Genomic DNA, 12,794 nt, shown 5'->3' with positions numbered 1-12,794 from the left:
AGCAAAGGGCGGCACCATCTTATATTAATGGCACAAACACTTTGGTTCTGCGAGGAGATGTTTGTGAAGCAAGTAGATACTATCGGCATCACGGTCAATCGGTCCCCGTGATGCCGACATAGAGCACATTGCACTGTAAGATGATGGCATTGCATTGAGCTAGCTGATTGGTAAGTTAGTGCGATAGAAAGTAAAGCTTCTACATGGTTGTCTCAGGGAGAGAAAGTCTGCGCTGGATTTCAAATTAATTTCCAAGATAGCTATATTATTGATTATTCAACTCGAATTTTTGGCCCCCAAGCTAGTTACTCGGGAAATAGTTTATTGTCGCGGGTTGGAGCCTACAGTGAAACTTTTCTCCGACTATTTCCCCGAGACTCTTGACCAGTCTCTATTCATATTCAATACATTTAATATGTATATGTAGCTATTCATTTCATTTCTTTATTTGTCAAATAATTTATTCAATTGTAGTTCTATCTTTATAGAGCGGTAAAAAGTCTCATTATTATACACTATTGTGCGGCAGTGCCTTCAGCGCTCTCTCTAAACAGCTCACTCGTTTTAGATATACACGACCGGGGTAGCAATTCCAAATAGCTTTCCTGGTAATTATTGACATTTTTTAGTTCTCTGAGAATAAGGAATAGCTCCCTGAGACGGCTTTGAAATGGCTCGCCAGTATGCATGTTGGCGTAGAGAAACTCAGCGCACAAAAAGAGTGGCATGGGCATCAGTGGATGGATCTACCGCAAATAGTTAGCAGGCTATGGTTTAGTGCGGATGTGAATGGCCTACCTTGGCACATGGTAGATCACGTAGTCTCGAGGCGAGACAGATTATGTTTGTAGAAGCTTCAAGGGCTCGGTTTTGATGATTAAACAGCTCACCAGTGGCTTGTATTTCGTCGTCGAAGGTGATTGTAGAGTTCATCATGGTTTTGCAAAAGTATATCACGGTAGCTTGACCAAGGATGCTGGCAAATAGCATCAGAGGGCTGTAGGCATCCGCGGAGTGCGACAAGACCGGAAGTCTTGTCGTTAGGAGGTTTTCCAGCCACAGATGCTGCCCTGTCCAGTCTAACGCCATACCTCCGTAGACCTTGGATATGTGGTATTGCTGACTTTGGAGCAAACTACGCCCGCAGATAGTAGCTAAGATGATACATTCGTTGAACGACGATCGAACTTTGAGATCAGGGTCTGTTATGGCTTCCGATAGGAAAGGTCCCAGCTGATGGTGCCCATTTTGAAATTCTGTGTCTGGAGCTGGAAGTCGAGTGCAGATCTGGGAACAGTCAGATGAGTCTCTTTCTCGGTGAGATCTGTTTTCGTGCGGGCTTCTTACCACATGCTCGTTCAATGTGATGGGCCAGTCATCGCGTATACTGATCATATGATCAAGGAAATAGGCCATCCAGAACACCCGGCGTCTCTCTTCAACCTCAATCAAGTCACCTGTCAGAGACGGGGGCGGCTCTTTTCTTTCCAACGGGCTGTCGATCTCATGATACCGCATGGCTTGGACTAAGCGGAAAGCCCGGCCAACGCTCATCCACGCCTGTCGATGGTATGTTCGCATTGATTCAAATATTACTACAAGCACCCATGCTTGTGCAAACTCCGTAGTCACGTTGCTATCGTTATTGGCCTCGAGACTGAGACGCTCCAGCATCTGCTTTGTCTTTTGATAAAGTGGATCGACCATATCGCGGAACTGAGTTGACAGAAGGGAAGCCAAAGTCCACATAGCATATTGCAAACACGTTCGCGATGCTGTCTTAGTAGTAGATTTGGACCAGGACAGATAACGTCTCTGGTGGAGAATGGGAATTGATTGGTGGACACGATCCAAGTAGAGCTGATCTCTGGCAGGTTTGTTAGTGTGGTCATATACATTTTCTATAGGGATGTTGCTTACAATTCAGTCCGCAAAACACCAGTGAGAGGGATATAATTACTAGTAAGCGGCAAGGGGAACAATGAAGACAATCCATCAGAATCAGAAGCTGGGTTAGATAGGAAGCCAAAAGGCTGAGGCTGAATCTCCGGAACAGAAGGCGCCGCCGTGGGCTTGCACGGCTCCGTGGTATTGAGTGGTTGTCGGTCCTCTAGAATAGCTTCCAATTGCTCGACTCGACCTTTGAGCGCCTTCAGATGACCTTTCTTTGGTCCTCGAGTCCCTCGATGTGTGATTTCACACACATTGTCTGTATCCCGACAAACCCCACATTGCGGTTGCTGCCCGTCGCAGCGCAGCTTGCGGCGTCGGCACTCGTCACACGCTGGACCTAGGCGCTGATGTTCGCCCGTCGCACTCGTACGCAGGGACATTACTTCTTTGGAAAATGGCGGACTTTCTTTTATTTTCTTCTTTTCCCTGGAGATGATTATGGGGCTAGTGCCGGTGGGTTAATAATGGGGAAGAGAGGAGGTAATCTATTGGGCGGACTGCATGATTCCAAAACACGTTAGCAAATGACACCCCTGACGTCCATCCAAGTCCACAATATAAACGCGACGATGTACGCAACAGAGGCAATCTACTGAGTAGAGGAAGCGAAAATAATTGAAAATTCAGTTTCCCGTAAGCTAATCAACGCCAAACTCATGTCATGTCATGTCATGCATATCACATATCGGGAAATTGGGATAGGGGAGGAAATCACAAAATACATTCTGCCCGAGAAATATAGGGGAATAGAAAGCAAGGGTTTGTAGCAACAAGCCTCGAAAATAAAACTATACGCCCATAGTAAAGTCATGCTCAATGCCCGGTGTCACACTGGCAATGAATTTGAGGAACACAACCAGGTACTGGTCCACCCGGATAGCAACTTGTTCTTCCTCGTCGTGCTGCAACATCTCCCACTCATCTCCGCCATGCTGACCCTGTGGATGGTCAGCGAGGGAAAGGTTCCTCGTTTCATCAACCAAGCCTTCGAGTCCACTCCCACCTGCGCGCAGAAGTCGGTTCGCTTCTTCGCGTGACTGTGTTTGTTTAAGTTTATCACGGCGGAGCTTGAGCGCGGCATCGGCGCGATCCAGAAGGGTCTTCATGACAGAGGCATGGCGGCAGGGATGCACGCTGGCCATCTTGACACTGCCCTCGAACCAAGGGAAATCTTCTAGCGTCACGGTCTTGTCTTTGTAGTCGCCGACAATATCTTCCATCATCAGGTGCGGAGGAAGGGGTTCTGACGCCGATAGATACCCGGAAAGGTAGAGACGAGGTGTGCGGTAGAAGTTAGAGTATGTAATGTAAAGGGTATAAGTGCGGAGAGATCTGCAGACGGAAGTCAGTCGTTAGCAAGACGCCTAGGTAGGGAATGAACGATAATGTGCGATATGTATACGCACTGTGTGGTACCCGACTGCCCGGCCGGTTCGCGAATAATGGCTTCCTCGTCATCATCGTCATCCTCCATATCGGGGATGTCATCGTCATCGTCATCCTCCTGTTCGCCCAAGTTGCCGGATTCATCCACAGTCCGAACGTCGCGAATCCGAGCTTCCTGCTTATCCTGGTCACCGGCAGTATCGCGACCTCCAGCAGTCCGCAACCACCCATCCTCTCCATCGCCAGCCGCGGCGCTCTCGCCCCCATCACCGCCCGAGAGGAAGTCCCTCACTATCTCATCTTCTAGCCCTGCATCTCCGGCGAAGTTATCGTTCAATCTTCGGTGGCACGGCACGCCGCGGGTGACTAGGAACTGCTTCCCGGGTGGGAGGTAAGAGACACGTTTTGCTGGACTCGATGCATCGGCCCAAGACCATGTGGGGAACTTGTAGACGAGATAATCTCCAGCGAGAACGAACTCCTCGGGGGTGATTTGACCGGTGTTTCGGAAGGTTGAAGTGCGCGACACTGGCGCCAGGCGATCCCGCCAGGTTGAGAGTGTAGAATGTAAAATATTCATAGTGATGTTGTGAGAAGAAAGTGTGGAATACGGGAACTCGGTGGGGGGGAATCATTTAACGATAAGCAGGTGGAGCACATGATCCGCGTCATTCTGAAGTCTGGTGAATATCTTTGAATCGCATCAGATGTTGTTGACTACAATACATAAATGTACGTATCCATTGAAATGGAAGCCCCATTAATGAAATTATTGAAGCAGTTGAGGCCAATAATAACCATAAAAACCTATATTCAAAGCCTAAATTCATCTGCAAGGCAATCCTGCTCGGGTAGGAAGCACCTATTTGTTTGGCATATGATGTCCGAAGCCTGGCTTACTTACTAAATTTATAGCCTACACATGTACGTAGGGATGTATGTATGTATGAATCAATGTATTTGATCTCTTCAACGCCTAATTCAACGCAAAGTGTTCTGGAGATACAGGGCTGTTTGCTATGTTTGCTTTCTAACCTTAACCCACCTCACCCCCGACAACTATACCATTCTATACCTTCAATGTTTTTACATAAAACATATTTTGAATAGCACCTAGCGACTGAACATACAGCGAGAAGAATTCAACATGAGACATATTCAGACTTGTTAGACACTATGCATGTTGTCGATACCGCTCCTGTTTGTTGATCGCTCCCCAGTCCTAACATCTCTCCTGAGCCCCAGATATCAACCCAAGTTAATTATTGTTTAAACCAGTCAAGTATAATAAAGGCTCTTAATACACCCAATTTGCAGCATAAATCAACAACGAACCGCTACACTCCAGTCAGGGTCCATTAATCACTCGTTATACTTCGCTACAAAGGGTCTAAAAGTTCCGCCTCCACAATCCCAGAATACCTAGTAATCTAAGTCGATCAATAACCGACGTGGAGGAGGATAAGATAATTGCCGATACAGAGTCTGACTGACGCATAGATGCTGAGCTCTTCGGCTCCACCCCCGCGAAATACAGGCTTAGCATCTTGGCAACATATCCCGGGCCACCAACGACAGTCTGTGTTACTAAATAACTCACGCTATCCTTCCAGGAATTATCCAATATGCTTGGGTAAAGCTAGTATGCCAAGCGAGTCAGTTGCCGGTGCGGAGATGCCTCGTTCGCCGATGGTTTTCTGAAGATCTATATAATCTCTTGTTTACAGCTCTCTATCATTCTCTAACTAATCAACTCGGAACACTTTTGGAAGACAAACACCCCAAACAATTTTTGCTGGACAGCAGCTGCCTCTTCAAGCAGCCATGAAACTCCTTGCAGGATTATCGCTGCTGTCTATTGTTCCTCCTTCTCTATGTGTCCCTACAGCCAGTCTGTATCAAGTAAACGATCCGACAAAGGTTGAGCAACCCTTGATCAAGCTCAAACCTCAGCAAAACCCTCTCCGAGAGCTTGTGAGCCTCGATGGTCTGTGGAAATTCGCTCTCGCGTCTGGTCCCAACGACACAGCCCAGCCTTGGACAGCTCCTTTACCCAAGGGCCTCGAATGTCCGGTGCCAGCCTCCTACAATGACATCTTTGTCGACCGGAAGATTCACGACCACGTGGGATGGGTTTACTATCAGCGCGATGTATTCGTCCCAAAAGGCTGGTCTAAAGAGCGATATCTTGTACGAGCTGAGTCTGCCACGCACGAAGGTCGTATCTATGTGAACGACCATCTTCTAGCTGGGCATGTCGGTGGTTACACGCCATTTGAAGCAGATATCACCGACTTTGTTGCCGCCGGAGAGAAGTTTCGGTTGACCATTGGTGTCAATAATGAGCTCACCCATGAGACAATTCCACCCGGAGAGATCTCAGTAGGGGAGTTCACTGGCAAGAGGACACAGACCTACCACCATGACTTTTACAATTATGCTGGTCTTGCCCGGTCTATTTGGCTTTATTCTCTTCCTCGCCAACATATCCAAGATATCACTGTTGTCACTGATGTCGACGGCAGAAATGGTCTAATCAACTATGACGTCAAAGTTGCCAACCACACGAATGGGCAGATCAAAATTTCAGTGATTGACGAAGATGGAAAGACCGTTGCAAATGCCTCTGGGGCTCATGGGACTGTTAAAATTGACTCAGTCAAGCTATGGCAACCCGGTGCCGCCTATCTCTATCAGTTCCAAGCCAACATCGTGGATACGCATGGCAAGGTGGTTGATACTTACAGTCTTGCCACGGGTGTGCGCACCGTCAAGGTCAGCGGCACAAAGTTCCTCATCAATGATAAGCCCTTCTACTTCACCGGATTTGGCAAACATGAAGACACCTCGGTGCGCGGCAAAGGACATGATCAAGCATACATGGTCCACGATTTCCAGCTCCTGAATTGGATCGGGGCAAACTCTTTCCGGACCTCACATTACCCTTATGCCGAGGAGGTCATGGATTTTGCCGACCGACAAGGTATTGTCGTCATCGATGAAACACCCGCCGTGGGCCTGAATATTGCTTTGTTAGGCTTGTCTGGGGGCGAATCACAAACCTTTACTCCGGAGGGTATCAACAACAATACCCAGGCGGCTCACAAGCAAGCAATTCGCGAGCTGATCAGCCGAGACAAGAATCATCCTAGCGTTGTCATGTGGTCTATTGCCAACGAGCCCGCATCCCAAGAAGACGGAGCACGCGAATACTTCGAACCGCTAGCTAAGCTGTCCAGGAAGCTTGATCCAACCCGTCCGATTACATTCGCCAATGTCGGCATGGCAACGTTTGAGAAGGACCGTATCTCTGATCTCTTTGATGTCAGTTGTCTGAACCGGTATTTCGGGTGGTATTCCGAGACTGGGGACCTGGCAGAAGCCGAAGTAGCCCTTGAAAAGGAGCTTCGGGGCTGGGAAGAGAAGTTCAATAGGCCGATTATCATGACAGAGTACGGTGCGGATACTATTGCCGGGTTCCATTCCGTTCTTGGTCTGCCTTGGAGCGAAGAGTTCCAGACTCAGATGCTTGATATGTATCATCGGGTGTTTGATCGCATTGGATCTATGGCTGGTGAGCAGGTTTGGAACTTTGCTGATTTCCAGACTACTATTGGTACTATGCGGGTGGACGGTAATAAGAAGGGTGTTTTCACAAGAGACCGGAAGCCGAAGGCAGCAGCACATGGCTTGAGGGCGAGGTGGACTAATATGGATACCAGAGACTGAAGCAGGTGTAGTGCATGCTTATATGGGTATAAACAGCTTATATAGAGCAAGACAAGCAATTTTTGCTCGCAATGAATCCCAAGGTCATTTATCTTATTAAGTACATGACCTTCTCTGCATTCAAGGGGTTGGCCCTTTAAAGTAGCATTCCTATCGATGTCGGCTCTGGTTAAATCCCATCGGCCGTAAAGTTCCACAGATTTGTGGGTTTCTGTTGATCTGAAGCCAAGCCGGATTATGAAACGGTGAATAAGGATAATCAATGTTGATTCTTCAATTTTGAAGTTAGTCCAACTTTTTATCTGATCATTCAAAGAGCAACAGGACCGCCCACTTTTTAGGTAAGACTATTTTCAATCCTACATGTGGGCAGTCAACTATTATGATGCCTTTATACACCTTTGCAGCCCTTGCAGCAATCTATACGCTGTATGGACTCCAGCCTGTAATTCCCCTGACAGTATCTCCCCTCTTAAATGATCAGTATCTTACCCAACCAACAATCATAAGAACCGACACGAATATAACAGGAACAATATGCGTCAATCCGATAGCAGATCTAATATTACTGGACTTGGTTTCTCCAGAATCATCTGTAGATACCTTTGTGGCGAGGGAGAGGTAAAACCCATCCTCAGCGTCTCGAGGAATTGTGACCAAGCCATATCTCTTACTCCGCAGTCTAAGAAGATAACATTAGCTAGGTGCTCTTAACTTCAAATGGCTGGAAGCAGGACACACGACCAATACAAAAGACCCGTGCACATTAGTTTGCAGTATTGGACAAACCCATTCATAGCTGAGAGCGAAATCGAATCATGGCGGATTGCGGAGTACATATCCTTAGCGGTGAAATCAAAAGAATTGACGGAATTTTGGAATGTCTCAACTGCTTCATTCATTGCTCGTTCGATATCTCCATGGCGAGCAAATAGCAGGGGAATGAGACTGCATGGCGCTCCCTTGGCCTGTTCTTCATTAGCCATAATAATCAATCAACGCGGCCTAAACGTACGACTTCTTTCTCAACGGACAATATGTCGTTGATACTGAGTTATTAGCGTTACTTGACAGGGTAGTTTGTATCAACTTACTACGCTCCAATGAGAGAGGTCTGGTCCGATAGAACCCTCATTTGGGGATGGTTTGCAAGCTCCTTTGGAAGAGATACTTAGGTGGTAAACCTGGAAATGTAAGTAAAAAGCTAAGCTCGTTGAAAAAAGATAGCATTCAAGCAGAATACGAACTCATTCAACGCTATCAACATCGGCGCCGCAACAGTGCCGATTCTCATTTGGCTATACTTCTCCAGTGTGATATGTTGTTGATAAACTCGAATATACTGCTCTTCTTTACAGCGTTGGATAAAATATTCAACTTCATCGAAGAATTTCTGCCGTTGATGTAATACATGTAAGAGACATGATGTAGAACTTTGATAAAAATGGAGCCCTGCCTCGATCAAAGACCTCGGAAATCGCCTGACCAATAACATCAAAGCTGCGAATAATGAAATTATCAGTTTCAAATTCACCTTCTACTTCGTTTATTCTGAGACATTGTCGGACATAGCGTAGTGTGTCTTTCCGCAAGTTATCCGCCGCGTTAAGCTGATTGAACAGTGTCCCCGTGGCTTCGTCAATCTCGTCGTCCCACATGAACACCCACATCGTGAAGTGTACCATTGTTTCGAGTCGTTCGTAAGTGGCTTGGGGCCACAATGCAGCAGAAAACAAGGCAAAGTCACAGGCCTTCATCTTGGATGCGTACATGTCGTTCCTCCCTTGGCATAGCCTGTTCATAGTTGTGAACTAGCACTTCCCGGTCTTTAAGCGTGTTTTCAGAAACCGACAGATCAATCCTAGTATCAACAGCACACTCAAGCCTCCTTCGATGGGAGCTTACTCCCAAGGGCCAATGTGTAAACATTCGTTCCAAAGAAGGAATATAGATATGGGAGCCATCTAGGCTGTCCAAAATGGACTGAGGTGAGTTTTCCATAGAAGTAATCTTTGAATTCGAGTTGTAATCCGTTTGTGAATTGAAACGAAGCAGAAGCAGGCCTTTTATATACATCCCTTTCTACGTCTCTACGTAACAAGCGTCATAACTCATGGTTCAAACCTCATACTAAGTCTGTTTACATTTGGCAAGAATTGTCGATGCTGTAAGCTCAGTGGCAAGAAAGAAGCTTTTCAAACCTGTTTGACGATCGATCGGGTCACACAAAACACGCCACTTCTTCAAAGCAGCGCAAGCAGCAAGGAAGTTTCCACACCTCCAAGAGAGCATAACTCTATCGCGGCATCCGGATTTGACCATAAAGTATAGGGTCGGGATTGTACGACTCCTTTATTTGCATTGGTGCATAGATCCGATTGTCAGCCATTGAAGTCGGCATAGATAATGGAGCTTGATAATCACAATACCCTTTACCAAAGAAGGGCCCGGAGCTCGAATTTTATTTATATATTTGCTTGGAACGGGCTAGGTAAATTGACCCCTATCACCCCTAGGTGATAGAAACTCCAGCAGTTTTATACATGATAACCAGAATTGGTATAGATCTGTTAATCCCTTCACCTCTGACGCATAGGCTGAAGTGTTCAAAAAGACCGAGAGTACAACCAAAGGCCGACAGCTTTGTACAATACTGAGAAATTATGTCATGGAGACACAATTTTGCTTTCTCTTCTTTAGTTCCCGACCCACCAAGTGTAGTTGTTAGTTTCGGCAGGAGTGTCAAAGACGAGCTCGGAGCTGCTGTTCAGGGGTCTGTCGGGCCAGACGTTGAGCAGGCCATCCCAGATCTCAATGTCTCCGTACTTGACGCTGACGCCGGGTGCATTGTACAAAGCAAAGCCATTGCTGTCCTCCCTGCTGGGATAGATGCGGCCAGTGAGAGCGAAGCGGTCATTCACAAAGACCTCGACGAGGGAGCCGTCAACAAATATGTTCATTTCGATCGGTTCTGTCATAGTTTTACCGCCATGGTATCCTGCCATCTGGTAGGGCTCAAAGTGCCCAGCCAGTGTCGTGTTGGGGAACATCTTGATCTGGGAGGAGTAGGCGCGGTCCAAGACGACGGACTTTTTGGAGGGATCATAGTAGATGTTCGTGTACTCTTCGCGACCGGGCGAGGCAGCAACCGTCACACCTGTGACACCCGTGGTGCTCTTAATATGCAGCTTCAATTCATAGGAATTACTGAGAGTGCTGGGCAGGCGGATGTTGCTGGTGTTGCTGCACACCTTCTTGCTACAACGAGACTTGGTGTGACAAGAGCCACGGCGAAGACCCGCAACTACATCGCTGGCTGCGCGCACGCCCAGAGTGCTTGCAGTCCAGGTGCCATTGGAGTTTGACGTATAGCGGGAGTTGCCAGGGGTGGCGTCAGCAGGGTTGTGGGCCACACCGCTGGTCTCTTTGATGAAGAGCTCCCGGGCCAAGGACAGCGCCCCTTGGTAGCCTTGCTGCACGATGCCGAAGTTGTCCATGTCCTCGCTTGCCCAGCCGTACTGAATACGGCGGTTGTTCTTAGTGTCATTGAACGAGGTGATCTGGCAGGTCATGTTAGCATTCCATCGTTTCGAGGAGATCGCATATTCTAGTTATGATCTGAATCTTACCGCATACAGAATACCCCAGTCGGTCGCACCGCCTGAGACAGGGTTGAAGGCAATGCTACCATTCGGACGCCTGGAAATTTCTCCCTCATTCCACAAAGACCACCTCCGGTCATGGAAGCTGACCTCGCCTCCTTCAGCACCCATGCTGACGAAGTAGCGGTCGTCAATAGCGAAAAAGTTGGAAACTTCAAAGTTGAACCCATACGATCCGGTTTCCTCCAACGAGCCCAAGGTACTGTTCGCTGTGGGTTCCCATAGAGTACCAAGGAAAGTCCAATTGGTGAGATCAGACGCGGGAGCACTGTACAAGGGCATGCGAGGGCCAAAGCCCTTAATACCGGAGCCAAGTATGGCATAGTAGTGAGGCTCGGAGCTGCCTAGTAGTGTGTCCAACTGGGGAAGCGGGAGGTAGAAGGGATCCCGCCAGCCGGTGACGTTCCAACCTTCAGGTGGGCTGCTGATGACTGGGTTGTTGGCATATTCTTGCCATGTCACTCCACCATCGGTGGAGTATGCCAAACTTTGGCTTTCGGTCCCAGGCAGATAGGGTAAGGTATACGAGGTTGGCAGCTTTGAAACGGATGTGTAGAAGGCGAGAATTGTTCCATCAACTTCACCAGAGATATTGACGGGCTGGGCTGTTCCGGAAAAAATGCCCAGATGGTTGTACATCGATGGATCGTGGTGGTCGGTAGTCAGGTTGGTTGTACCAATTGACTTCGCTTCTCCGTCTTGCCATCCTGCAAGTCCATTGCCGGGGTTGTGGTCAACATCAGTCCAAGTTATGAGGTCGCTGGACGTCGCGTGTCCCCACGATATGTTGCCTATATGGACGAGACATTTAGCCAGGATCTTGCTAGACAGCTAGGAGAGGGAAACAGTACCCCAGTTGACGTGATTGGGGTTAAACTGGTAGTGCATATGATAAATGCCTTCAACCGGGTCGTACATAGGGGCACAAGGGTCCTGGTTCAATGGTTAGTGCCACTTAGTCCATCCAGGACGTTTCGGAATTGGAAATGAGACATACATTCATCCACCCTGCAGGGGCCAAAAAGTGGGAGTACGGTCTCCAACGAGTGAAAAGGCTATTGTTTCCCATTTTCTCGACCATGTCCTCCGTCAGGGTTTGACCCCATGCGGTTGAGACGGTGACACCGAGCACCACACCGAGAATTGCTGTCTTCAGGGCCATAGCTGCTGTTTAGATCATTCGCCCATCCAAGTGAGGATTGATAGCGCCTTCTTATAGTCGAAGGGCAAATGTCATATTTTACTTCCCCGGGGTTTCATCGTAATATCTTCGGGTGGTGGAAGTCTAAGTCCACGGGGGTTTCATTCTTCCCCCCGCAAATTGCTAAAGGACGGTGATGGGTTGGGGAAGCTACCTAAATATTGATCGGGGTGGAAGCAACTCAATACCGACCCGACGAGGATGCTGGGGTGCTCACAGCCAATGGCAGTCAGCCGGAATGAATTGGCGTTACAAATCCCCGAGAATCTCCCGAGTCTTCGTGAATTAGCCGCGTTTTATTACTCCTAGGTAAGAATTGTACCCCGCGCTCTCTTCTCATCCTAGTCTCTAGACTTCTCACCCGTTATTACTCACACGCATCCGCGAGAAGTGCAAAAACAAAAATATACAACAGTAAGGATTCGCTGGTGGTCACCCACCCAATTGCTGACTCACCGGCTTGTGGCTTGTGTGCAGTATGTCCCTGCTGTCTAGCCCTGCCCCAGAAGGCAACGATCTTCGTTTTATAGTGTCATTCGGCTTGAACTTCATATCTTCCAAATTTGCGGCATGCTATAAGTCTTTCGTTGTGATTCTGCAATGCATGATATTTTCTATCCGGGCTGGCGGCGTGTATACGAAATTCTTCCCGAATTGCGGGCCCATTATATCCCGAGGTTGATGATAACTGGATGATACCGCGATCCCGTAGCCCGGATTATAATGACCATGCACGTTCTGATTTCAAAACACAACTTCCTGAAGCGAAAGAAGAAAGCCATGAAGTGTGGCGCGAGAGCCGAGATGCCATTATTGAGAGGCTTGCAATACAATTACACAAACTTTCCACGAGGATATACTTA

At 47.9% G+C, this 12,794-nt stretch overlaps 4 protein-coding genes across 4 annotated transcripts; 1 reads left to right on the top strand and 3 right to left on the bottom strand.

Annotated features, from left to right (window-relative positions):
* Positions 1-705: 705 nt before the first annotated feature.
* N7529_007251 (Zn(II)2Cys6 transcription factor) lies at positions 706-2,333 on the bottom strand (the record flags this gene model as incomplete). The annotated part of the gene is made up of 4 exons (XM_057242778.1): positions 706-746; positions 891-1,287; positions 1,348-1,867; positions 1,921-2,333. 4 exons carry the CDS (start codon positions 2,331-2,333, stop codon positions 706-708), a joined length of 1,371 nt encoding a protein of 456 aa, XP_057098137.1.
* Positions 2,334-2,741: 408 nt separating this feature from the next.
* N7529_007250 (ATG3/ATG10 family protein) lies at positions 2,742-3,919 on the bottom strand (the record flags this gene model as incomplete). The annotated part of the gene is made up of 2 exons (XM_057242777.1): positions 2,742-3,285; positions 3,360-3,919. The coding sequence occupies 2 exons, from the start codon at positions 3,917-3,919 to the stop codon at positions 2,742-2,744; spliced, it is 1,104 nt and encodes a 367-aa protein (XP_057098136.1).
* Positions 3,920-5,163: 1,244 nt separating this feature from the next.
* N7529_007249 (uncharacterized protein) lies at positions 5,164-7,068 on the top strand (the record flags this gene model as incomplete). The annotated part of the gene is made up of 1 exon (XM_057242776.1): positions 5,164-7,068. One exon carries the CDS (start codon positions 5,164-5,166, stop codon positions 7,066-7,068), a length of 1,905 nt encoding a protein of 634 aa, XP_057098135.1.
* Positions 7,069-9,764: 2,696 nt separating this feature from the next.
* Positions 9,765-11,892, bottom strand: N7529_007248 (glycoside hydrolase family 32 protein; the record flags this gene model as incomplete). Its single annotated transcript, XM_057242775.1, has 4 exons — positions 9,765-10,628; positions 10,698-11,521; positions 11,582-11,663; positions 11,728-11,892. The coding sequence occupies 4 exons, from the start codon at positions 11,890-11,892 to the stop codon at positions 9,765-9,767; spliced, it is 1,935 nt and encodes a 644-aa protein (XP_057098134.1).
* Positions 11,893-12,794: the final 902 nt, after the last annotated feature.

Source organism: Penicillium soppii (genome assembly GCF_028829465.1).
Source record: "Penicillium soppii strain IBT 18220 chromosome Unknown utg000005l, whole genome shotgun sequence".
Classification (NCBI taxonomy): Eukaryota; Fungi; Ascomycota; class Eurotiomycetes; order Eurotiales; family Aspergillaceae; genus Penicillium; species Penicillium soppii.
Note: the sequence above shows the minus strand (reverse complement) of the source record. Positions and strands in the feature narration are given on the sequence as shown.